Source organism: Pteropus alecto, unplaced genomic scaffold, assembly GCF_000325575.1.
Source record: "Pteropus alecto unplaced genomic scaffold, ASM32557v1 scaffold79, whole genome shotgun sequence".
Lineage (NCBI taxonomy): Eukaryota > Metazoa > Chordata > Mammalia > Chiroptera > Pteropodidae > Pteropus > Pteropus alecto.
In genome coordinates this window covers 2,855,837-2,883,735 of record NW_006494612.1, presented here as the reverse complement: position 1 = coordinate 2,883,735, position 27,899 = coordinate 2,855,837, and the positions used below count along the sequence as shown (strand labels likewise).

The 27,899-nt window shown below is 33.4% G+C and overlaps 1 protein-coding gene across 3 annotated transcripts in view; it reads left to right on the top strand.

Moving 5' to 3' along the window:
- The window catches only part of ATG5 (autophagy related 5), a 117,488-nt gene extending 90,257 nt beyond the window's left edge, over positions 1-27,231 (top strand). For 2 of the 3 annotated variants that reach the window (XM_006926043.3, XM_025042402.1), the window contains exons 7-8: positions 9,106-9,223; positions 25,008-27,231. In XM_006926043.3, the coding sequence (XP_006926105.1) occupies positions 9,106-9,223; positions 25,008-25,144 (255 nt within the window). In that variant the 3' untranslated portion in view covers positions 25,145-27,231. Of the gene's footprint in view, positions 1-9,105; positions 9,224-10,196; positions 10,336-25,007 lie in introns of those variants that run through there. The other variant, XM_015600124.2, reaches the window with a different exon arrangement.
- Positions 27,232-27,899: the final 668 nt, after the last annotated feature.

Below are 27,899 nucleotides of genomic sequence, written 5' to 3'. Positions count from 1 at the left end.
GGATAAAAGTAGTCTGATTAAGTGGCACAGACTCCCCACCCAGCTCCCCTCTGTGTTGCCCCACTTCCCACCACCAAAAGGACTGTTTACTGTAAAGGTCTGAAAGCATTCATTTGAAAATGGTCTGTTCTTTTTACTTAATGAGGTATTGTAATTGTGTATATTCTTAAGCTAATTTTAATATGAGGCTTCTTTTGAAAAGCATGCGATGCAAAATTTGATACGCATGAATATATCTCAGGCCAAATATGCATGTGACAGTTCGAAGCACATATCATGTGTCATTGTTGGTAAAGTCTGGGGGCATATCCTGTGTAAACCCCTCTTTTTATTTGTGCCACATATTTATTCTAATTAACAAGACTTCAGAGGGAACCGATGGTTGATTACCAGTTATTTTTTATTCTTTCCATTATTGGTTCTGTGGAGACTAAATAGTGTTACATTTCTCAACAGTGATTTTTAAAAGGGTGAATGAAAATAACTAATCATTATTAAGCACCTGTTGTATGAGGTGTTTTATGGATCTCCTTTAATCATCACAGCAGTCATTTAAAAATATATATTATTCCCATTTTTCAAATTTAGAAACAGACTCCCAATAATTGATGTAATTTGCCATAGATACACTGTCAGTTGTGTTGTGAGTTGGGATTCCAACCAAGCCTTTCCTAATCTCCCTGCATTTGACATTACACTCTACATGCGAAGCTCTTAGCCCACTTTTCTTCTCTGATCTACTAATTTCTCACAGGTCCCATTATATTCCAACTGCCCTCTGAATACTTTCGTAGGGAGAAGACTTGTGAAAGGAAGGATTGGTACTGACCGCTTGCCTAAAAGGCCTTATCTCTTTCTCTATTTAAAAAAATATATGTATTTCAAGTTGGAACCTTAAAGACCTATATTCCCTCCTTTGTTTTCATTTTCTTTTGAAACTCTCTACTCTTTTACTACCTTACATTCTACCACACTTAGCATATTTTACTTTGTACCTACTTGTGAATCTTCCTCTCTTAGAAAATGAAATTATGTAGCCAGTTATGGTTTTGGGGGGTTTATTTTTGGTTTTGCTCTAACTACCAAAAAGTCCAGAATTAAATTTTGTCCTTGGGCTTTTAAATTTGCTAACAGCCCTTTTGTACATATTTCTGTTATCACTTAATACTGTGTTACAATTAGTTGTTTATATGTGCTTTATTCATCTTTGAATCCCCTAGCACAGTGATACCCTAGTAAGTGCTCACTAAATATTTAATGAGCGAGGATTTATGATATACTTTACCCTTGCCCTCTATTTATTAGTCTGAGATTCTGGATCAGAGTATTACTATTGGGATCATTTTTCTTTTTTTCTTTTTCTTTTTTTTTTTTAATGGCTGGACTCTGAGTGCCTGGGTCTGGGCTGTTTAGGGGGAAAGGAGGCAGCCATATGCACTGTGCCTAGTTGTAAACACCACAGGGCTTGGCTGGATTAGGCAAGAATTTATCCAAAGCACATGAAATCAGCCCTAACCCAGAATAGGAAGTAGGAAGTGAATCTAAGGAGTAAAACCAGAGATGAAAGCTGGAGTGCTGCCAAGGGAGTGGGGTGGAACCATAGTCAAGAAAATAAGATGTGATCAGAGACTGAGGTTTGGGAATAGGCTAGGAAACAGAATTTGAAAGGATGTGGGATGCATGGTTCTGGATTGAGGCTGTGAACACTTAGGGAGTGGGACTGATTTTTAAGTTGCTAGATTAAAAGAGCTACTTAGGACTGGTCAGAGAGTTTTGTGAGGGCAGAAACTACGTTACTCATTTTTTGCTGAATACCACTAACAAGTACCTTATACAGTGAAAGAAATGGATTAAAGTAAGAATAAATGAATGAATCAATGAAACAAATCTATTTTCAGATCACCTAATTTATCTACATCTTATATCTATTTTCTCTGCCACCATGTAAGTTAATATCCTCATTAATTCTCAAATAAACCAAAGGGACTCAACAATTCTTCAGTTTCTTCCCGGTTTTAATTCATATTATAGACTGTAGCCGGATTAGACTTTTTTTAATAAAAAAAATTAAATTTATTGCAACTAAAACAAAAACAGTTCAACCCCCACCCCCAACCACCACCATTCTGTTGTCTGTATCTATGAGCTTGGTTGTTTTTTTGTTTGTTTTATTTTTAGATTCCACTTATAAAAGAGATTGGATAATTCTCTCCAAGCTACATATGTGTTAATAGTTTTAGTTGTTATATTGCTTTTGTTATAAGCAATCTCAAATCTTTTTTTTTTTAATTTTTAGCATAGGCAGGAAACAAATAAAATGTCCTTTATTGCAATTTATTTATCTTTATATCCTTGTAATGCCTGTCACTACTATGGAATATCAGCGACTACATGATTCTCAAAAATAAATTATATTGTGATTTTATTTTCTTTAAGAATTTTAAGAAAGGTTTTATCACTTAAGAAAGGTTTTATCACTTTATTACTGTCACGATTTTGGTAATAATGAAGCTTTCACTACTTGTTATTTAAAGCTTTTCAAATACAGTTTATTTTAAAACTGATTTTGATAGCCCTAGTAATTGTTGATGAGGTTTTTAATATTAGAGGTGGCTTTTGTACACGGATAGCATCCTTATAGTTATTTATTTTTTTTATTAGACTTGTATATTGTAAAATCTAGTTTTTCTAATTCTTTCAGTTCAACTTATGCTAGTTATAAATATAACAAATTTCATATAAAAATGAGAGCAATCTGTTTCACTTCTTGATATTTCTATAATCCCTTTTTTGGATTTAATTCTTCTAAAACACATAGTACTAATTATAAATCTAATTACATTCTTTATTGATCAATAAATAGACATTGATAATTCCAGGTATAGTTCAGTATAGCTGATTTTCAAAAAATACCTATAAATAGAATAAGTGGAAATCCTTTGGTATACTGAAGCAGCTCTTATAAATCAAATAATTTTTTTTTTACTTATAAATGTAGAAAATCATCCTATCAAAGGACTTGAAAGCAAAGCACACACACAAAGTAACTGATAACATCAAAACTTGTTGCTACACCTGGAAAAATACGATGTATATGAAGTAACAATATAATATTTGTTTCTTCCCCTCAACCAAGAAGAATAAAATGACCACCTCAGGCTAACTGGAGCAAATGTTATGGATTCAATTTACAGTGATTCAGGTCATTGGTTGGAGATTCTGAACCTGGATATTACTACTAGGATAATTCTGTCCGAGCTGTTTTAACAAACTGGGCCCCTTGTCATCATCAAGTTCTGCCTGCTGTGTCAGTAGGAGACACTACCACCACTACCACACTTTCACACACACCCCACACCCCACCTTTTAATTAAGACCATTTGTAAGTTTCACAACCCAGTGAATCATCATTCATCTACTGGACATCTTTTAAGTTGTATCCTTTCTGAATTTTTGTTTTTCTCCTTAATAACTTTTAATCATTTTATGAATAGAATCTCTCTTTACTATCTGATATGATTCTTCCTCCTCTTTATGGTCATTGGCTCGACGGTCACTGAGCCTTCTAGCTATAAATTGTCATTTTTAACAAAAACCACATTTAGAATTCATATTTCATGTTGATAAAATATGTATGACCAAAGAACAAAATTAGCACTGATATGTAGTGACAGGGTGACTACAAAATTAGTATATCTTATAATCATCCATGTTTTATATTACAACTCCATACAAAATACGTATTAGTATTTAATAAATTTCTCTTGAGTGTCAAGTCACATTTGTAAGAACGCTAACAATACTTACCGAGTATGTACTATGCACTAGGCATTGTTCTAAATGCTTTTCATTAATTAACATATAATCTTCACATACAGTTGTAACAAATAATCCAGAAAGATCTATATATTCTTCACCCAGTATCCCCCATTAGTGATATCTTGTATAACTAAAGTACAGTATCATAACCAGGAAATTGACGTGGATATAATCCACAAACCTTACTCATACTCCATTAGTTTTGTGCTATCACAAAGGCTACCCTTTTATAGCCACAGACATCTACCTCACCCACCTCATTTCCCTCTCGCCCTAACCTCTGAAAACCACTAATTGGTTCCCATTTCTAAAATTTTATCATTTTGCAGATGTTATGTAAATGGAATCCTACAGTACATAACCTTTTGAAATGGGCTTTTTTTATGCAACATAATTCCCCTGAGCGCCATCTAAGTTGTTGCATATATTAATAGGTTTTTAAATTATTATTATTGCTGAGTAGTATTCTGTGGTATGAATATAGCACAGATAGTTTAACCATTCTCCTGTTGAAGGACAGTGGGATTGTTTCCAGTTTTTGGATATTATGAGCAAAGCTGTTATGAACATGTATATACAGTTTTTTGAGAACATAAGTTTATTTTTCTAGGAATACTCAAGAGTAAAATTGCTAGGTCATAATAGTAAATGTATGTTTAGTTTTGTAAGAAACTGCCATACTCATTCCAGAGGGGCCGTACCGTTTTACATTTGCACCAGTGATATATGACTGATCTACTTTCTCCACATACTCACCAGCATTTGTGTTATTACTTTTTTTTTAGACATACTGGTAGGTGTATAGTGACATGGCATTGTGGTTTTAATTTGCATTTCCTTAATGGCAAATGATGTGTCAGTCATCTTTTCATGTGCTTATGTGCCATCTATATACCCTCTTTGGTGAAATGTCTGTGTCTTTTCCCCATTTTGTAATTTAATTCTTTGCTTTTTTATTATTGAATTTTTAGAGTTCTTTATATGGATATGTGGTTTACAGACATTCTCCCTGTTTGTGGCTTGTCTTTTCATCTTCATAGGATCTTTTGCAGAGCAGAAGTTTTATTGTTGCTTTTTGATGCAGCCCAGTTTATCAGTATTTCCTTTTATGGATCTTGCTTTTGGTGTTAATTTCTAGACCAGTTATAAATTTAATCCTAAAATGACTGACTCTTGTCCCCTTGCCATATAAAAATACATTAGCAACATACGCTGAATTTCATATAGACAAGTGAACTTAGAGAAAAAAAAGATCGAAAGGAAATAAAAACTTGAGTCTGCTAAATTGGGATAGTATTAAGTTAAAATATCCATTCCAGTCTTCTAAAACTGTTGATCATGGTTGTGGTCTGTGTTTTAGGATGTGTGTTTAGGTGATCATGTGTACCATGATTTTTGCTCACATATATCTCAAAAATTCTGCAATGTAGATATTATCTCCATTTACACTCATGCATGTGTGTGTATACATACACCTATAACTATTTCTGTTTCACAGTTGAGGAAACTGAGGTTCAGGAAAGTTAGGTAATTGTCCCCATGCTCCTATGCTCCTATAATAAAGACAGAACCTGGACTTGAAGCCAGTTCTTTCTGGCTGCAAAGCTCACTATGCTCTTTAATAACTCATAGTTTTTGTTGTAGTATGTACTTTAGGTAACTCAAAAGAACCAAACTTGATCTTAGTGATGTAGTTGTACCTATTCTTAAAGTCCGTACATTGTCTACTAGTCAGTCAACATTTCTTGTTTTATCAACTTTAATGTTAACCTATTTGGCTATATTGGAAATAGACCTTTCCTTGTATTTTACTTCTTAGGCATAAAATTGATGATATCATGATTAGCGTACTGATGTGTAGTCATTACACACATTATAAGAATTCAAGTGTCACTCTTGAACTATCAGTCTAAGAAAATATGTAAGATTCACTAAAATGTTACAGATTTAACTTACAGAATTTACAAATTTGGTTCTGCTGCTTCTGTTCACTCTATCTCCAGAGTAAATCAACAATATAACTTTTCCATATAGGAAAAAATTGTTATTTCATTGGTGAGGGTGCATGACTAGAGGAGGCATGGGAACAGCCAGCCAGTAGCACCCCAATTTTATATTCCATTTGGCATATTTAAGAAATGACTAATATGTATATTTTTTAAATAACAAGGGCTGTTTTCAAAGATGACTTTACCAAGTCACATTATTTCTTATGAGAGAGTAATACTGTTTCTTGGAAGTCACTGAAATAGTTTACATATTTATAAATTAATGGCTAGATTAAGTAAGTATTGGCTATATTTCCTTATAGCGGCATTCTCGTCTCTCAGACTAAGATTCAGAATACCATGGATGTGGTTAGCATTGTCTGGTTTCATGTATACTAAATCAAAATTTGAAAGAATTCATGTTCAAGGAGCTTTTTACATTTTTTAAATTCTTGCTATATTTAAAAGGAAGATAGCTTTTAAATATTTCCTAGCATAATTTAGTATTCTCTGCTGAACTCCAATTTAGGTTTAATGAGATTTGTTTAAGAAATATGCCTCAATTTACTCTCTAGTCCCATTGCCCTTTGGAACCTCTGTAAAGTACTTGAATGCATGACCTGTCTGTGGAGAGCTTTTGTTTTAAGGGTGACTCCTGAAATTGAGTATTTTTCATATTTGGTGTGACTCAGACACTTGTGTGCTTTTTTTTTTTTAGCATAATAAAATTTTAAGAATAAGAATATAAGTTTTGGGGGGTAGGGTAGGAAAAGAATATAAATTCTTAAAAAGGCACACTAATCAGTATGACACAGAATGTTCATTAGATTTTTGATTAGGGTATTTGGGTCTTTGTCTTTTAAAATAAGCTTTTTGTTGTGTAAGAAACAGCACTTTGTTGAGAGTTTTCTTGGTTACCATTCTACACAATTTACTTAGAATATTAACAGTACTGGGGCTTCCCCGCTGCCCCAAGCAAATAATGTCATTATAAAGGTTGTTATACCTTTATTATAACCGCTCAAAGATTGTAGAAAAAGAAATGCAGAGAAATTAGAGGACATTTCTCTAAAAATGGAGGTAAAGGAGAATTTCTGGATTTTAACAATTTTAAGACTAGTTGGCTTTTTCTGTTTAGCATATTGTTTTATTGTATTATAGTTATTATATAATATTATATATTATTATAACTAAGCCATCTCTCAATTCTGTCACTAAGTAGGGAGCAATTGAATCTTGAAAAAATTTCTTTGACTTTGCTGAAAACATTAGTATTTTCAGATCAAACTATGGATGATATTTTATTTTATTTTATTTGTTTTTTTGTTTTTTTTGTTTTAACTGGGTATACAGTCCTTCCCTTCCTTTTCCACTGACCCGGTCCCAGTTGTCATCACATGGGCTTGCATTATTCAAACAGCCTCTCTCACCAGTCATCCTGATGTTACCTCTTAACCAAGTCATTGTACACAGTGCTGCTTTCCATTAGCCTTCAGAAAAAGCTTCTTTCATCACGTCACTTCCTTTGCTAAAAAGTCTTAAAAGCCTCTTCATTGCTTGGAAGATAGAAAGCCTTAAGTGGGTGGTGGCTATTTTAAATTATTACTTCAGTCCCCTTTTCATTTCTTCTCTGAGGTCCCCTAACCTTTATTAACTTCACATAGTTAATTCTTGATCGTGTATGATACCATTCTCAGTTTCATCTTGTGTGAAAAGTATGAGCTTCCTAAAGTGAAGGATATTAATCAGACTTTTAAAAAAAATGAGTTCAGTTATTGAAGTGAATTGCATAATATTCAGTGCATACTAATTATCAAAGTTTTAGTTTTCTACATTTTTTTCATACTTGCCATAGACAACTGTATTACTGGAATACTATTTTTAACATGTATTATGTATCCACTGAATACACAGTGTAAAACTAGTAAAGGTGACTCTCACATACTTGCACTACATCTACTTTGGTGTTTTTTTTTTTTTTTACATTTAGTGTATGTCTACACTTAAAACCAAAGTTTGCCCAGATCTATAATAGTTATGTCGAAGAAGTCGAGGTATACCTGCGATAAAAGAAAACAAAACAAACAAAAATTGTCCTTAATGGCTAGATATTTGAGATCACTGTCTTATAAAATATAAGGCATCACTCTGTATTTGTAAGTTTTTATGATTTTTCACTCCAGGAAGCTTAAAATAAAAACTTACCATCTTAAAATAACAGTTAAGGAATTGGAGGCAGGGGGAGTTATTCTCTTCACCATTTATTTATTTATTTACTTACTTACTCTGTACTTGGCACAGCCCTTCAGTCATTCCCACAACAAACTTAGAAGATGTAGAATGTCCCAGATATCCAAAGACGCTGAGTGCAAGCTCATAGAGCTCATAAATGATACTGCTGTTCGTAGACTGGCTGATTCCAGAGCCTCTGCACTCTGTGTCATTATGAGGCTCCCGTCGTCATTGACATACTCCTATAGAGGCAGTTTAGAAAAATAAAATTTAATTTTAAAAGTAGGTAAAACATTGAAATTATTAGCAATAAGTTATGACAGAGTGCTAATAACACTTGTCAGAAGAAATACTGCATCTACAATTCTGAAAAATTTTAAACATACAGAGAAATTGAAATCACAAAACAACTAAGATCATATATGCTTCACCTAGATTCACAGTGAACATTTTTCCACATTTGCTCTCTTCTCCCTCTCCTTTCCCCTCTTCCTCTCATCAATGGAAAGTAAATTTCAGACATCATGGTATCTCATCCCTAAATACTTGAGCATGATTTTTTTAACTATAAGGATATTGGCTTTATAACCTTTATCACACCTAGGAAATCTGACATTAATTCAATAATATTATCTAATGTTTATTCCTCATTTCCTAAGTTATTCCAAAAATGTCTTTTATATCTGATTTTTTTAAATTTCTTTCTCCAATCCAATATTCAATCATGATTTAATTTTTTGAATTTAGTTGTTACATCCTGTCAATCTCTTTTAATCTTTTTGTGTCGTTTTATTTTTTAATGCTTTTGAAAACTTTTCTGAAGAGTCCAGGCCTGTTGTCTCTAGAATGTTGCACATTTCTGGATTTGTCTGATTGCTTCCTCATTATTAGATTGACTTGACTTTGTTAAGCACTTTTGGCAATAATACCACATTTGTGATGTATGTTCCAGATTACACTATATCAGAAGACATCTAATGCATACTTTAAATTTCTGATCTATTAATTTGTATTCATAGCAACAAAGACTTAATCGTTTGAATTCTTTTTTTCATTTTTCAAATAGACAACAACTGAACGACCTTTCATTCAGAAGCTTTTTCGTCCTGTGGCTACAGATGGGCAATTGCATACATTAGGAGATCTCCTCAAAGAAGTTTGTCCTTCTGCGGTTGCTCCTGAAGGTAATATAGTCAGCAACAGTAAAATATTTCATTTCTCTTTGTCACTGAGGTAACATAAGCATTCTGCATTTATAAATAGCATTTACTAGTTTCTTCAGGAGGATATTTTCATTATCAATTTATTATTTATAAATTAATAAATTATACAATTTAATAAATTATAACAATTAATAAATTATAACAATTTATAAATTATTGACACCAACAAAATATCCAACTCTCTTTAGCAAAATAAAACACGCTGTTCTTTTTGTTTGTTTTGTGGGAAACATATCAGTATGTTTTTATTTATTGAGGCAACATTGGTTGATAAAATTATATAGGATTCACGTTCTGTAATACATCATCTATATATTGCATTGTGTTCCTCACCTAAAGCCAAATACTATTCCATCACCGTATATTTGATCCCCTTTATCCTTTTCTATTTCCCCCCACCCCTCTTTTCCCCCTGGTAACCACTATACCGTTGTCTGTGTCAGTTTGTTTGTCTCGTTAGTTTGTTGCTTTCAGTTTTACATCCCACATATGAGTGAAATTATGGTTCTCAACTTTTCCCATCTGACTTGTTTCGCTTAGCCTAATATTTTCAAGATCCATCCATGTTGTCACAAATGGCAGTATTTCATCTTTTCTTTTGGCTGAGTAATGTATATATGCTACATCTCCTTTATCCAGTCATCTGTGGAAGGACACTTCAGTTGTTTTCATGGTCTTGGCAACCTTGAACAGTGCTGCAGTAAACATAGGGGTACATATATTTTTACAAATAAATGCTCTTAAATTATCCTCTTAACACATTTTTGGTGCCCTGGGTCTTTCATATGTGAAGTCAATTCTGGTAAATATTATTTTTAACCTTGCATTATGTTTCTTCATTCTAAAGGAATATGAGATAGTAAAAATAATTTTTCTTACCTTTACTTTCTTTAATCAAATATGCTTGCCTTTCTTGACATACCTGTTTGTCTAGCACTTCTCATTGCACAAAGTCTCCATGGAGGGAGAAAGTGGACATCTAAAACAGCAGCAGAACCAGTACCAGAAGAGATTGATTAAATAAAAAAAAAGGATCATTGACCACTAGTCAGAATTATTTAAATTGAATAGGTTTCATTGGTTTCAGAGGTTAAAAATATATTTTATAAGATCTTACTGTCATTTGTCATCTCTGTACTCTACTAGACCATATAGTCAAGGTTTTTGATGCTGCCTTATACATCCTCATATCTCTAATTCTGGGATTAAGTGTTTACTCGATATTTTAATTACTGAACTCTTTCTTTGTATCATTACCTGAAACAGTACTTATGATCATTTAATCATGGCATAATTAACATTAAGTTGATTATAATACTATCTTAGAATCCTAATCTATTTTTATTGTGTAATTTTAGTTTTCAGTAAGAGTTTCAGTTAAATAATTTTTTTGGCAATTTAATGATTTTTATTTTTAGTAAATGTATAGTGTTATTCAGTCATTATTCAAATTTTCATCAACTCAAAAGTTCAGTTGTGCTCATTTGCAGCTAATCTCCGCTCCCACTGCCAATCATAGACAACTACTAGTCTGCTTTCTGTCTGTGATTTGCATCTTTTGGATATTTCACATGAATAGAATTATACAAAATTGCAACTGTTTTTTTTCCTCACTTAGCATAATGTTTTTGGTTTCATTCCATTTATAGCATGATTCATTAGTTTGTTCTTTTTAATTGCTGAGTAGTATTCCATTGGGTATGTATATCTTATTTTGTTTATTCATTCGCCAGTTGATAGGCATTTGGATTGTTTCCACCTTCTCACTTTTATGAATGATACTGCTATGAACATTCACATACAAATCATTGTGTAGACATACATTTTCATTTTTCCTGATTAGATTCCTAGTAATGGAATGGCTGGGTAGTATGGTAAGTTTGTGTTTAATGTTTTAAGAAACTACTCAACTTTTCTAAAGTGGCTGCACCATTTTACAGTCCTACCAGCAATGTATGAGGATTTCCGTTTCTTCACATAGATGCCAACATATACTTGTTGTCTTATAGCCATCCTGGTGGTTGTGTAGTGGTATCTCATGGTGGTTTTAATTTTTATTTCCCTGAATGACTAATGATGTTGAGTGTTTTCATGTGCTTGTTATTATTCGTGGATATATTTGATTGAATGTCTGTTCAAACCCTTTTCTCAATTTTTTTTCATAGAATATTTATCTTTTTGTTACTGGTTAAGAATTATTTATATATTCTGGATATAAGTCCTTTATCAGACATGATTTGTATTTCTCCATCTGAGATTTGTCTTTTCATTTTCTTTAGAAGAGTAAAAGTATTTAATTTCGATGAAGTCCTATTTATCAATGTTTTTTAATGTATTTTACTCAGCTAAATAATTAAAAATTGTTTTCCGATAGATAATACATTTATATAGTTCTAAAATCGAAAAGCATTTAAAGGAATTTAAAGAAAAATTTCTCTCCCAGTTCCTATCCACCAAATCCTAACCCAGCTCCTCTCTCCAGAGACAACTAATATTGCCATTTTCCTGTATATCCTTATAGAGATAATTATCTAGCTTTTTATTTTTGAAGTCAAGTTATAGAAATTTTGACTGGGATATTTTCAGTAACTCTTATTGATTCAGGAATACTTGCTGTACCAATTTATTTTCTCCATACTCTAAGGTTTTTTTTTTTTTTTTTTTTAGTTTTGTTTTGTTTTTAATGTCTGTTTTGCTATATTCTTGAACATTTGGGAATATAGACTAGTTTTTTCACTTGAAATATAATTAAGAGATTAACCATTTTTATTACTAACAGAGATAGAACCCATAAGCCTCATTCCCGCCCCCCACTGAAAGCATTGACTTTCAGTTATTCATGTCTCTCCACTGTATCTTTCTTTTTGAGTAATTTGTAGTATTTTAAAGAACTTTGAAAGAAATGCCTGCATCAATTAAGAGTAACTGAAATTTAAACTAAAACTTAATATTCAAATGGCTACATATTTTTCATAGATGTTTTCTGACAATCTACTTTATAAAAACATTGTCATTTAAAATATACTTCTTTATAAGATCCTGACTATTGAGTGCAAACATCACAAGGAAACTCAAAACATTTGAAGAAAACAGTTCTACTGTAATGATCTATCCCCCGCCCCAATCAGCAACACACTTGTCAACAAATGCATGGAATGATGAGAGAACACTTGCTACAGAAGAGCAGGATGAGATTGGTTGGGTGTTAATTTTGTATTTGACATCTTTAAAGAATAATAAAACTGTGGAAACTTAGAACTATTAATTCATTCTCGTAATTTTTTTTAGATGATTTGCTAAACATCTCTTAGCTACTTAATTGCAGAACTAAGTTTAGAATTCAAGTCTTCATCTCCTAGTCCTTTGGGTTTTCCACTTTACTGTGCTACCATTTATTTCAGTTTCTCTTTTTCAACCTTTTAACTTTTTTGTTTAGTTTAAAATAACATTCTGAAATGTTTGCTTATTCCTTACTCTTTATTCTGTGATTTGTGTGTAGTACCTGATTTCGCCTTCGTGCTGTTCTCTCTTGCTGGTATGCTCTTATGAACCTGAACTTCTACTATTTTCATTTTGTTCATTTTGTTATTTTAGAGTTCTTGTATATAATTCTGACCACTCTTGTTGAATTTTTTTAAATGATGTCTGCGACATTCAAGCATGTAAATGGAAAGCAGTCGTGCACTTTGAGCTGACGTGCTGTCAGAACGTGCCTTCCTGCTCTTCTGCCATTCCTACACCCAGATCACAACAACATGCAAGATTAACATGGCCCTGCACAAGAATGGTGCACAAATTTGTGAGGCTTTTTATTCTTTTAACAATTCTTTATTCTCTTCTAAATTTTTATCTTGTTCTACCTACACATCTGTTGCTGAAGAATATACAATGTGACTTCCCTTGCATTTTTTTGAAGGGGGGGGCGAGGAGGTAGCCATTAACAACTGTAATCCACAAACCTCCCTCTTAGATGATTTCAGATGCTATAGGTGGATATCTTTGTGTGACAGACTTCCCGCCCAAATTGTCACATGCTCATATTGATTGGGGAACACAGACACACACACACACACACACACACACACACACACACAAGCCATGCACATACATCATTGAAATGATATAAGTATTACCTTCCTTCGTCACCTTATATTGGAAAATAACTGTCATTTCAGGATATGTGGGGAATATCCAAAACAGGTCACTCTTGCAGGAAAGAACTGTTTACTGCCAGTACACCTGTCTCGTTGTCAAACGTGAAGCATTTTGAAACACCTCCACCCAAGTTAGGTTGAAAGTGAAAGACTTTAAGATTGGGTGTGTATGGATAAGAATTGGCTGTCATGATAAAGAGAGAAAGTACTTCATAAATGTTGAAGTACCATTGGCACCATTGTCTACTCCTTACAGGTGATTCATAAGTAAAGGAATTTTGCCTTATTTCATCATATCAAGGTAGAATGTACTAACAATTATGAAGACGTGCTTTAGGTCATTGTTCTTATGGAGTAACTAAGGATGATTCGTGTGCTTTTTGTTGTTATTTTATAAGTGGCTAGAGGAGTTAGCCAAGTTAGAGGTAACAGGAAGTAATCAAAGGTGAGCCCAGGTAAATATTTTCTGTGGTGTCAGCTTTAGCTAAAATGACTCAGAGAGCTAAGCTTCTGTACCAGACCTGAAATGAAATATTTTTCCTTTGTTCATTAAAAACAACATACAAAAAAACACAAAACAACAAAAGTTTAAAACCGTAGCTTTTTTCCTTTAACTTGGGAGAATACAAAACCACCGATAAGCTTTGCCTAATCATATTTCATTTCGCGGTTTTCTAATGTAATGTATAAAAACCTAGTATGTTAGGTTTTCTGAGAATAATAGCTTTTATAAATTTATGTCAAAGTTCCAGTTGATTAGTCCTCTGTAACAGCTGGGCTGTTTTAATCCTGAACTCATCTTGACATTGTACAAATTGGGTGTTTGTATAGAGAAAGGCTTACATGCCGTGGCAAATTAGTAAAGATTCCCTGCACCTTTCTTACCAACAAGTACAATCCTATAATCACTGCCTTTTCCCATTTCCATTTCTGACCTGCTTCCTGAAAATTTATTTACCGTGAGACCCTTCCCAACTACCATTTTAACTTTTGGTTTCCATTTGATATTGTAGATTTCGTTATTCATCATTTGGGTTTTTTTGCATCGTACTGTCTTCTGGCACTGAGGATATTGAGATGTATAAGACATAGTCCCTGCTTTTAAGTAACTTTGATCCAGTTGGAATGGACAAGAAGATACACATATATGATGTATATAGGAATGGAGATATGCAAAAAATATTAGGAAGCACCTAGAATTACTGTCTTATCCGTCATTCTGAAGTAGGTCATGAAGACTGAGCTAAATCTTAAAAGAAGAGCAGAAATTAGATGAAAAGGAAGGACCGGACCAGGTCACATACCACATGACCACTGTAGAAGTAGAATCCTTCACCAGCTACCCAGGGGTAGTTGCTAAGGGCTAATATCTGGTCTAAAATGCTGGTCTAAAACGTCTGTACTCTCTTTGCTGAGGGACTAGCCATATTTTTCTCTTCTCTTATAAATATGCAGAAATTTTTCAGTAAGGTCAGAAATACGAGAAAAACACTGAGGAACTGACTTAAAATTGATTTATTTTTTGCTTGGTTAGTACATTGGAAGATGATTTTAACAACTTGAAGCTAGGGGAGTCGTAATACCTCATTTAGGTAGTCTAATTTGAAATTTATATTGTTTTTTTATTTTATTTAATATTAGTTTCAGATATTAAATACATTGTATTAACACAGTACAATGGTTAGACATTTATATAATTTATAAAGTGATCCCCCGATTACTCTAGCACCCCCCTGGCACTACACACAGCCATTACAAAGCAATTTTTGATATACTTTATGAGAAACCACAGAACAGTTTTACGAAAAGTAAGAAAAGATGATGTACTCACATTTTTTTCTCCTTTGCTCTGTAACATGATTAGATTGTATCTATAAGGTGAATTAACTGTTTGGTGTTATAATAATTTTTTCAGACATAAAGCAATTAGAGAAAAGAAATATCTAAATATTATGTTATTCATCTGAGGCATATCTTTCGATTTGAAGTTTGAACCAGCAGTAGTTACTTTTGTCAGAATGATGACACTGTTCCCCAAAAAGGTGGCACTGCAATTTGTAAACTCATAACACAGAAACATAAAACCTACAAACCCCTCAAACTTCATTAGAATGTGGGTTTATGAGTAAGAATAATAATGGTTTTACAATATCAGTAATTCTTTTTTTCACTCATTTAGAACTTGATTTCATTCTTGTATCCCTTTCTACTCTCACACTGTTTGAGTTGGAAGATCATTTATAGGTTTTATTTTCTTTAATGGATCCAGATTTCTCATAGGATGGGATGGTTGTAGGGTTTAAATGAATAAAAGTTTTGTTTAAATGAGATTTCATAATCATATTATTCCAAGATTTTACAGTTAATGTTTTTTTGTTTTAATATTTTCTCAAAAATAAATGTACTCAAAAGGAATTTACGAAGTCGAGTTAGTAAGAAGCAGTTTTGTTTTTTCTTATTATGGTTTGTTGATAAATCCACTCTGCAGAGACAAGTAATTGTTTATGTTCAGCCTTTGCACAGAAGGTGTGAACATATAGTGAACTCTAACTGTAAACTACTTATACCTTATATTATGGCAAGAGTTCCATGCTACTGATTTTTACTTTTTTTTAGAAATTTTGGACATGGTTAGAAATGCCAGAAGTGTGGCTCTATTAAGGAAGAAATAAGCTTATTTTACTAAGGCACCTCCATAGTTACTGTGGCCAGCTTGATTATCATATACTTGTTAAAATATATTAAAACTAAAAATCTTAAGGCTAGAGGTCCGAAAATGTTACTAGTGACAGTTTTTCATTGAAGACTAAGCAACAGAATGCACATTTATTTCAACTTTCCAACTATTTGCAAGAAGACCCCTAGAAGAAGGTGCAGTTGTAATTTTGCTGAGATCCTGTGAGCCTACATAGGAGGCTGGGTCAGTGGGCTCTCATGAGAGCCCGGCCTTTTCAGTCTCATTCTAGCATTCTCTGCATTTCATTTTTTTCTCTCCCTCATTGGGTGCATATTTTATGTAAAAAGCGTGATGTAGTATCATTCACAGTGGGAATTCAAAGAGTTCAAATAAAGCCCTCCGGAGCAAAGGATCTGTACTCATTTGGACTCAAGCAATTTGTTAGGCTCGATTTTAACTTGATAATTATATTCTCTTAAATTTATCGTTATGCCATCAAATTCTAAACTAAAACATGTCAATTTTTTTTGCCTTGGCTGTTTGGTTTTCCCTCCACCTATGTGCTTTGTCCCACCCAGCACATGGGTAGCATAGACTAATCTTAGTGATGCAGAATCTGTTAATGAGTTAATTCACTGACATATGTCTTTTCTAAAATCAAAGAAATAATAAACTGGTTATTTTCATTATTCTCCATTAATGCAGATGAGATTGCTAGACCTGTCAGAAGATGCCACTGATTTCCTTCAGTTATTGTTCTTTAAGTCTCAAAAGTTAAACGGATTAACGTGACTTTTTCAAAAGTGGGAACAGACACTTGCACAATTAATATTTCATCTTTAGCATGAGAAAAGAAAATTATTTTAACAAAATAATAACACATGCAGGCAATTAAAAGCTAGTCATCATTAAAACAAGTCCTGTGCAAACTCAGTCTGGCCATATATAAACAGTGCAATTATTGCCTATATTTAAATGAAACAATTCTGAACTATTCTGTAATTCATACTTGACAAATATTAATGGGCCCTATTATACCCAGGTAGAATTACTGGGTCATTTTATGAAAACAGATCAAAACATTTTAACCTATATTTTAAAAGTTTTATGTTGGGGGGTTGGTAATTTCTAACTTTTACCGCATTTCTATCTTATTATCAAGAGACTTTTAGTTCATTGAAAGACTCTTACAATCACTTAATTTCATAGTGTTCTATTTATAATAACTAATTATATGGGGGTTTTTTTTAGTTTAAATTTTGGTTTATGTCTTTCTCATTAAGAAATACAAAGATTGTAAGCAAAAGTCAGTGAAAGAATTAACATGGACGTGTTTTGAAAATCTTATAAAATGTTAAGAGTCAAGGCTCTGAGAATATTGTGGGCAGAAATAATAAAAAAATATAAAGTATAAAATTTGCTCTTCAAAAGAGATATGTGGTATATATTAACTGTGGTATTATATGTTCATTAAGACCTGTACTGCTAAGTGAGTATAGATCCGGAAGAAGTTAATGTAAGTATTTTTAAATGGGTTTGTATTTCTCTGATAAACAGCACTCTCCTTCTGTTTGTGATCATAGGATAAAAGCTCTGTAAGCTTGTATATGTTCATTTTTACTGCTACATCATGTAGTGTGCTCTTAAGATTGAGATCTCATTCCCCAGGAAGCATTTCTGTCTAAGATTAATTGCCCTTTTAAAATCAGCGTTTGATGTATTCCTTTGGCTATATCCTGGCTTGGTTTAACCCTCTTTGACCTGACCTCACTGACTATTACCGCTGAGGCTGAGTCAAAATCCTTCAACATGATGTATGCACTTCAGATTTCAGCCTGTGGTTTTTCATGTCGATGGATTCAATTAGTTGGCGTTTTACTAATGAACATATCAGAGGTTAAAGAATTTGTCAGACCAAAATTGTCAGACTAGTGGTAATCAAAAAGCTCATCTCTGTATTTGTTTAAAACTTTCAGAAGTATTAAATATTTTTTAGAAGTTTTACCTTCAGCATCGCATATTCCAGAATAGCAAATCAGGTCATTTTCTGCTGAATTATAAAATATAAATGTGAATACACAAGGCTAAACACAGTGGTTACAACATTTGGCCTTAGATTTCTACTATTTCCGTATTCACAAGTATGAACTTAAAAAAAAATGTTATTTTTTAAATGAAATTTTCTGATTAAAAGCATTTTCCCATGAAGATATAACAGCCATTTTTTTAGCTTCCTTTAAATTGAGAGAGATTTCACATATTTAGTATACTTGTTAATAGTAAGAATGAAACTCATGCATCTTTCTAGAATCTCAAGTGACCTGTTTTTAAAGACATTTAGGTCATATTCCTTGCTGAAAATAGGCTGAAGAATAAGGACTAAAATGCAGATTGAGATGGGTAAGGCTATGAGCCATTGCTAATAGAAATGTCTAAAAGAGAGATGCATCACAAACTATGAGTTCTCAAATAATGATATTTTTAAAATATATAACAATGATTTTGGAAGTTCCCCCCACCTGAATGCTTTCATTTTTAACAAATAATAAAAACCTTACCTAAGGCCTTTTAAATAATATAATCTTAGTACAGTAGGGCTCATTTGACTTGTCATGATGTGCTCTACTGAATATACATGTTGAGAGCACTGCTAGCTTAATCCAGAGGGCTTACAGTGCTTAAGGAATTTTTGAAAATATCATTCATTTTATTGTTTGCATAATGATTGAGACTTTGGGTTTTTGTTGTCATCTTTTTTTTCTTAACACATTCGTTAAATTCATGTTCCACACTGCATAGTAATGGGACTGAGCAATGCCGAGTATACATTAACATGAAACCAAATTCTCACAGCCCTTTGCGTTCCAAGCACATAATCGAGTCCATGGTTTTTATATATCTTTTGATATATCTAGTACTAAAACAATTATCTCATTCCCGTAACTTTGTGTGTAGGAAAAGAATTACAGTGAATGTTTACTTTTTGTTAATAACCATGCTCTTTTAAAAAGTGGTCTTCTGTCTTCGTTTACTCTATAAGTAATATATTTGACACTTATTTTTTTAGGGAATGAGCGGGAGGGAGGAATGAGGAAGAGAGTCACTCACTTTTTTGAATCCCTGCTATGTCCAAACCCTGTGCAGAGTACCTTACTTGGATGTTCCATTTAATCATCCATGTAACCCTGGAGATTAGATTTCTTTATCCACACTATCTATAAGAGGAGGAAACAGAAGTTAAGTGATTTGCCTATTCAAAACTAGGGAATCATGCTGATCTGAAGTCTAAAATATGTTGCTGTTTAAGCATAAAGACTCATATGCTGGAACTGGAAGGCATGTTAGTGATCCTCTGTTCTAGACCAGTGGTTTATAAACTGACCACTGTTATATTAGAGACAACCATGGGTCACAAGTCAGCAAGCAGCAGAACTTAGGGGACAGACTCAGTCCCATAACAAGCAAAGCTGCCCCACCTTCACCTGTGTTATAGATTGGGTTTCTGCATAAGATTTTGTTTGAAGAAAACTTCTACACTCATATTATGGTAAGATTTACTGAAGGGAACATTTAAAAAACAGACTTTACCCTGGAAATTGATTCAGAAGGTATCGGGGAGGGGCTCAGTTTATGTATTTTTTAAAATCTTCCAAATTAATCTGATCATCAGCCAGATTTGCAAACCATGGATCTAGATAGACACCTTCATTTTATATATAAAGAAATACCCTTAAAAAATGTGAGGCATGCCCAGAGCCCTTAATTACCAGAATTGAGATTCGAGTTGCCTACCTCCCAGTTCGTCCATCTTTCAATAGCATCTTGTTAACTATCAGTGAATAGCTAGCCCTTTTTCCTTTATGTCTCATTTACATTATTGTATATCATTTTATCCATTGCATGTGTATATATATGTACATATATGTAGGCATCATTTTTTATGTATACATAAGAAGCTACTACCATTGTTTTAAGTTCATAATTTTCATTAATGACTTGTGTGGCTAATGCGAATTTTTTTCCTTTCCTTTTCGCTTTAACATATAATTCTTACTATTCTAATCATACAGCCAAAATCTACCTGAATATATTTTTCTTAAAATGTCCCACAACTCTAAAAATACTCACTTTAAAGTAGATGCTAGTTCAGTATTGAATTATTAGGCTATTGATGATAATACAAAATTATAGGATACATTTATACTTTATCTTATTTCATAATACGTGGACTTATAAGATACATGTTAGAAATGAAATTTTATTGTGATAGTCTCTATATTGATGTATGATCTCTTAAAGAGAATTTAATTCCATTTCTGCCTAAAGAAACTACACGTCTTTGACATTTGTTTCTGTTCTTTTCCTTAACTCACAGACCCAAAGTATTTATGAATGGCTATTTTTATGTTTAGAAGATGAATTGAAATAACTAGTTTTTAAAATTGCTATGTAGACATTCTACACAATAAAGACATGTACTCTTCAAAATAATCAAGGTTAAGAAAGGCTAAAAACTGTCCAGGGTATAGAGAAATGAAAATTAAGTGCAACGTATGATTCCTGGACTAGATCCTCCACTGGAGTGAAAATAATTGGGAAAGCTGATGAAATTTGAAATGATTACATAATATATTGTGGAAGCTAAAAAAACCTTTTTCCCCCACCTTCTTAGTTCTAGTTGGACTAATAATTAAAACGACATACCATAGGTTAATGGGAGAAAATCAAAATTTAATATGTGCACATGGGGAGGGAATTCACATAAGCATGAAAATTCCAAGACAGTGTGGCAAATTTGGGTATATATGTCATTTTGGACAAAAGAGAAAGGGAGTAATGGGGATCTTAGATTTTAAAAGTGAAAATCGTCAATTTACAGGTAGCAAGAGAATGCCAAATTGGAGTATTTCTGTCTGTGATACTTAATTCAAATTAGGCTCAGGTGAATAAGCTAAGATTTCCTTCCAGGAACACAGGTCTTTCCACCTGAATCTCTCTTATTTCTTAACAACCAGCTTCAAATCAGTATCCCAAAAGGCAGTTTTAGGGTGGCACAACTTTGGTCCCCTTCAATATCAATGTTAATTTTTAATTTTGATAATGGTGCTGTGGTTATATAAAAGAATATCTTTGATAGAAAGTACACACTAAAATATTTAAGGGTAAAGGACTCATTGTTTCTAATTTACTCTCAAATGATTCAGAAAATATATATACACAGAATGATAAAACAAATTGGGCAAAATATAAGCAATTGCTGAATCTGGGTGAATAGGACTTTCTTGTACAAGTCTGGCAACTTTTCTCTAAGTTTGGAATTATACTAAAATTAAAGGTACCCCCCAAAACTGCCCTGTATAAGAGAGTTTCATATAGAGCTAGTTCTTTTGATTACTATCTCAAATGTTTGCCTGCTCTAAAGCATCAAACTAACTTTAAAAAAATCTGAGTAGGTGAAGTGTTGAGTAACATTTTTCTCCTGAGTCATTTGCTTTATAGTAATATATTATTCCCAAGTATTATTAAATTCTAGATTCCCATTTTGAAACACAAACACATATTTACCAAAAAAAACATGATTTATTTTAGCAATATCATCAAGTATTTTCTTTCTACTGTTAGGGAAAAAAGGAACATCTGCTAATTTTTCACTGCTCCATTTCGTTAGTTCTGATATTGCCAGAATATATATGGTCATGCTTTGTTATTTATGGTAGTGAAGGGAACCAAAATTTTGCCATACTGAAGCTGACTTTTGGGGATGTTAATTTTAAGCTGTTTTTAAAGAAATGAGACTGAGAAAGAACCTTTGGCCCTCCCCACTTTCCTGCCCAAGAGATTCAGACAGAAAAACCTACCTTAGGTAGGGAGCCTGGGCTTAATCACCTTAAGAATTTTCACCCTAGAATTAGTCAGGAAGACTCCAAGCCCGTTAGCTAGACACCCCCTGTGTCCCATTGTTTCTGAGTTTCTCAGCAAGAATTTGCCTGCTATGTGTGTTCCGCTCTTCATCAACTACCTGTAAATCACCCATTCTCACTTCTGAAATCTAATACCCTCTCTTCTCCGCCCCCCTTTTCTCCTTTGTCCAAAAATGTCATATATACCCCATGTTGCCTCACTGTCTTTGGAATTTTCATGCTTATGTGAACTCCCCGTGTGCATGTATTAGAATTTTGATTTCCTGTTAATTTTCTCTCAATCTGTCTCTGTTAATTTATTAGCCCAGCTAGAGGAACTTAGAAAGTGAAAGGAAAAGTATTCATTTTTTTTTAGCCCCCACAGTATCATGAATTTAAGTGATAGTATATAAACTTCATGGCTTATCTGGAAACATTTTTACTTTTTGTTGTTTTAATAACCAAAGCAGTCTTTATAGGTAAGGCTCTTCTAAGTAGTAGCACCAGCTATTCTCAAAACATTTATTTTGGGCAGTGTATTCTACCAGCAGCAGAATTATCCAAGCTCTGAAAACGTTTATTGACTAATTACTGTCAGGCACCATGCTAGGAACTGGGGATACAGCGACGAATAAGAGAAACTGAAGTTAATAGTTCCAAGGGAACTGCTACCCCATTGTAAGAATCCCCGTAGTTTCAGTGTGTTATTGGAGGAAGTCAGAAAACAAAAAAGATAAATATACACAGGTGAAATATTTGGACAAATGTAGGCCTTGACAAAATAATTAAAATCTTAAATTGCTATGTTGAGGGATATGATAGTCCTAGATCTACTTCCTTAGTTGTCTCAGTTTAGTTAGTGATGCGTTTATGTTGCAGACTGAAAGTGTCCACAATTTAAAACAAAATCAGTGCTACCTATTCAGGTTTCTGATAATGTGATTTATTGGATTTGTTATACAAAGTGTTTGAATCATGTTTATGTTCTGCAACTTCTGTTGTACAACTCAAACTTCATCTACCCTTTTATGTAACAGGGTTGGTTTTTGCCTTTCATGCACTCTATGCATGAGTTTGCCACAGTGTATTTGCTCCCACCTTTAAATACTACTTTAGGCACAGTATTTTGGATACTGAATTGTGACTTGTTTCTTCTACTCGGTTTCAAAATATCCAGAAGTGACTCTGGCTTAAGGAAAAACTTTAGAGATAAGGAACTTTTACTCTTACACCAGTGCTCTTTCATTTTTTGACTCAGTGCTAAGTAGGAGGAAGATTCTGAGAATATTAAAATATTTCAAAGAAATATAAGAATATAAAGAGAACTACACTGGAATTGTTTTCAAATATTCTAAGAAAGATTTAATACAGTAAAATTTGGCAATCTAGAACTTACAAAGAATGAATCATTCCAGATAGCTAAGGGTTTATCCATTTGAATGCCAGCATTTAAAAATCTTCTCAAATTACTAATACCCTACTTTCTATAGTATTCAGTATATAGCTTAATCTTTTATTTATAGATGATACTCATCATTATGAAAACCAGTTGTGTTAACACTGTGATCACAGCTGTGTAGAAAGCATGTAGAGATGCAACACAGATTGGCAAGCAAAACAAAACATTTTTTAGGTTAGTATTGTGAGGTGACATCTTTTTTCTAAAATGGTTTAAATTATGACAGTGATTCAGGAGTTTGTTTGGAACCTCTATTTTGCTGTCTTTGGGATTGATAGTATATTTGTTAGGTTTTTATTTTCGGCATTCTTTTAGCAATTCTCTGTAGTGTTTTTCTGTCTTCTCTTGTTGTCAATCTGTTGACTGTCACCTCCCAGGATTGTGCTGCCTCTAACAGGAAGTTTAAATATTTCTTTAAAAGGGTCTCTTGTTTCAGGTGCCAGCCAAGCCATTATCACCATACATCATCAGCCCTTTTTGCCTACACATTAGAGCACTAACGATGCAAAAGTCATTTTGAACAGAGCAAAAAGGGAAAAAAGAGGGTATTTCCCTCTTATATGGTTCCCTGAATTCCCTCTTTCCTTGTCTTTTGTCTGCAAGCTGAGAGGCGTAGACATTTCGAAGAGACTAATAGAGACAAACCAAGAATTGTGCTAAAGGAATGACACAAAGTTTCTTAAAAGTTCTTTTTTTCCCCTCTCCAAAAGAGGAGTTCGGTTTTGCTTGCTTTGTTTTTCTATAACAACTAAGGGTGCTTCTGTTTAAAGACTGTCAGTACGTAATACCAAAATAATAAAAGACACAAAACTAACCTTTAATTTGTAATAAAACGAATTTAAAAGAAAAGTGTGAATTGCAGCATCCTTTTAATTAGTGAATGGGGTGTTAACAAAAATCAATCAGGTTTCATGACTCTAAAGCAGAAATCCCTGAGTCAGACTCTTAGTTCCTTCTCATTAAAACTTTAACTCTTAGTCTAATAGTGTCTCTGAAACTTTCTAATACATGTTTGAAATACTTTACTGAAAATTAGCCTAAAGCTCTCATCCGTTTTTCTTAAACAACTTCCTAAAATAGACACTGATATGATTATTGATGATTTCTACTCACATTTCTATATTATATATTTTAAATATTTTAAATATGACCTACTTCATGTACCTGTCATTTTTAATTGCCATATAGCGCAGCTTTTAATGTGTAACCAAAATAAATTTTGGTCAGTGGGTACAATCGGCTGTCTTCTCCACTATAGTTTCATTAACGTCAATCTTAGGCAAGCACAGTAATTAAGAAAGAATGAATACTTTCACATATAGCGACAGAATTTTTATCAGAATTCATTGTAACCCTCAGGTTTCTGTTTTGGGTGATACATATTGCAACATTTGAACTTTCTCCATGTCCACATTTCCTGCTCAGGAGATAGACCAGGTTTAACCTGTAAAACTGTAAAATCCATTTAATTCACTAAGGATTCTCAAAAGGCAACAGATTACTTTTTCTCGAACTTATCGATTGGATTTATTATTGGATTTCTTTCTTGGAATAGATGGGGAAAAAAAGAATCAAGTGATGATTCATGGAATTGAGCCAATGTTGGAAACACCTCTGCAATGGCTGAGTGAACATCTGAGCTACCCGGATAATTTTCTTCATATTAGTATCATCCCGCAACCAGTAGATTGAAGGATCAACCATTTGCTTGAGCGGAATCACCCTCAAACAGGATTTACCAGAGCATGTCACCCTTCTGCTTCAATCAGGTTTGGTGGAGGCAACCTGACCAGAAACACTGCTGCAAGCCAAACAGGAAAAAGATTCCATGTGTGATAAGGGCACTTGGGCTGGTCTTACTTGCATCACCACTGCTTTCCTCCACTGCCGTCATTAAACCTCAGCTGCGACATGAAAGGCTTTACAGGACCACTGCAAGTCTTCTGTTTTCTTGTAAAATATAATGAAGCTGAAACCTTTGGCCTAAGAAGAAGATGGAAATATGTGCCACTCAATTTGTATTTCTGATTAACAAATAAACAGGGGTATTTCCTAAGGTGACCATGGTTGAACTTTAGCTCGAAGGAGTGGAAACATTGGTTTAATTTTCAAGAGAATTAGACTTAAGAAAGTAAAAGAGAAATTCTGTTATCAATAACTTGCAGTAATTTTTTGTAAAAGATCAAATTACAGTAAACTCATCTTTCCTTAATGAAAATTTCCTATGTTTACAGTCTGTCTATTGGTATGCAAACAATCTTGTAACTTTGATAATGAACAGTGAGAGATTTTTAAATAAAGCTTCAAAATACGTTTTGTCATTTAATAACATACAATTTTGTCACTTTTCCAGTACTTTCTGACTCACATACAGTAGATCACTGTTTTTACTCTATGTGTTACCATTCAGACTGGTCGCCATCAGCATGAAATGAATGTAGGGCACAGGATAATGTGTCTCAAGAGCTGTCATAGAATCTCTAGCTGCCAGCTTTTACGTCTATGTTCTTCAGCACACTAAAGGTATAAATAATGTTATCATTTATCTTTGCCGTTTACCACTGTAAACCTGTCAGATCATAGTATGCCAAGCATCTGTGTAGGATAACTTTGCGTTTTGGGATAAACCCATTCCTTTCCAAGCTAGTGTTTTTCATTGGCTTCAGGTCTGATATTTCACTGTGGTCCAGGGCGGCCAGTCTGTGAAGTCTCAAGACTACCGATCTCTTGACTGCAGTAGTTTTTCCTTAACTTTACCAAAAATATTCAGCGGTTATTGGATTCTTATTCAATACAAGGAAATTTTTGCTGCACTTTATTACCACACTGCTGGGACTCTGCCAGCCGAAAGAATTTGTGCATTACACTTTGTTTCTTGTGAGCTAGCTTGCTGTCCATATTGAATGTTGACCCATTTGGGTATGCTAAAAGACATAGTGTCATACAATAATGGTTTGAGATTGCATAATAAAAATGAATGTTTTTCTTATAAAAATTATATGAATATTGAAGTGAGATCCTGCTAGTGCTCACTGCTTCCTCTTTCCTTCTGTGATTTTCATTGATTAATAGCAGATTTATGCACAGAATGAGATAAAGTTAGTTAAAGGTCAAATATTCTGGAATGGAAAGTATAAGGCTCAAGCAAAAAGAAAAACAGGGTGCCAGTGTGATGGGAGAAAAATAGAAGCAAGTAGCAAATAACTGGCTAATGTCAGTAAAACGAAAAGTGCCATTTTAGTGCAGGCAGAAAAAATAATATTTGAGTTACTTTAGGATTAAAAAACCCACTGACTTGTATTTTTTCAAAAGAGGTTGATCTGAATATGATTGTTCACATTAAAAGTGTTTATTCGTCTATTCAGTTTGGGGATTTTCCCCCTGATGTTTTGACAGACTGAAGTGAGCTTCAGTGAGCAAAAGGATCAAAATGCCAGGGAGGGCTAATCTGTGAAGAAGAAAGTGTGGTAAAAACGGTAAGCCATACTTTTCCACAGACAAGACCTTTGCAAGGTCTCTGCGGTGGGCTTGAGTGAGCTACTGATGATGATCTTTACTTCCAGATTTGAAAGTAAATTTTATCAAACTATTGCCCATTTTTACTTACTTGTTCATTATTATACCAGCATCATAACCGTATTACTCTAGTCCCAGGTAAGTCAAGCTTCCAATACCCAGAGGAACAATAGACACAGACATTAGTGCTGGCTTAAATATCTATTTTTGTTTCTTTTTATTTGAATATTTAAATTTTATGGTTTATTAAAAAATTAAATAAATTTTGTGTCTGTCTTTATTTCTAGAAGTCAAATATGAAATTTGTATAAAGCAAGTTACCTACTGTGGAAATCACTAAAATTTCCTTAGTTTTATAACCAGTCATAATAGTTTCTCTAAGAAGTAAAAGCTATGAGGGTTAAAGAAAACTGGGGAAGGCCACAAATCTCTACATGCTTGTTTAACTCATCCTTGGTAGTGACCCCTGTAAGAAAATGAAAACGTGTTTTAAAATTATTGGCATTGTTAAATAGGAAGGAATAAGTTCAGCCTAAACAAAGGAAGTGATTGTTTGTCCTTCGTAATGTGTTTTCATTCGGATGACCTTAGTTCTAATCATGGATAGAATTGAATTGATAGGTACCTTACGTATCTAAATACTCAAAGTAGTTTGATCATAATTGAATAAAATTGACCTATCAGTCTTTACAGCATGATGATGTATAGACTGTATTCCAGTCAGGCTGAAGTGAACCCATGACTAGTCCTGTTATGTTTATCCCCTCAGTCACTGGAAACTAGAAAGGAATTGATAGGAAAATGAGATACAAGATTTCATGTTGAGAGACAGTAACTTTTAATGGTTATTTTTCTAGGGTACATTTATTTTTATAGGATATATGAAGTAACCTTTTTTAATTTTTCAGAAATTTGAGTTACGTGGGTCATG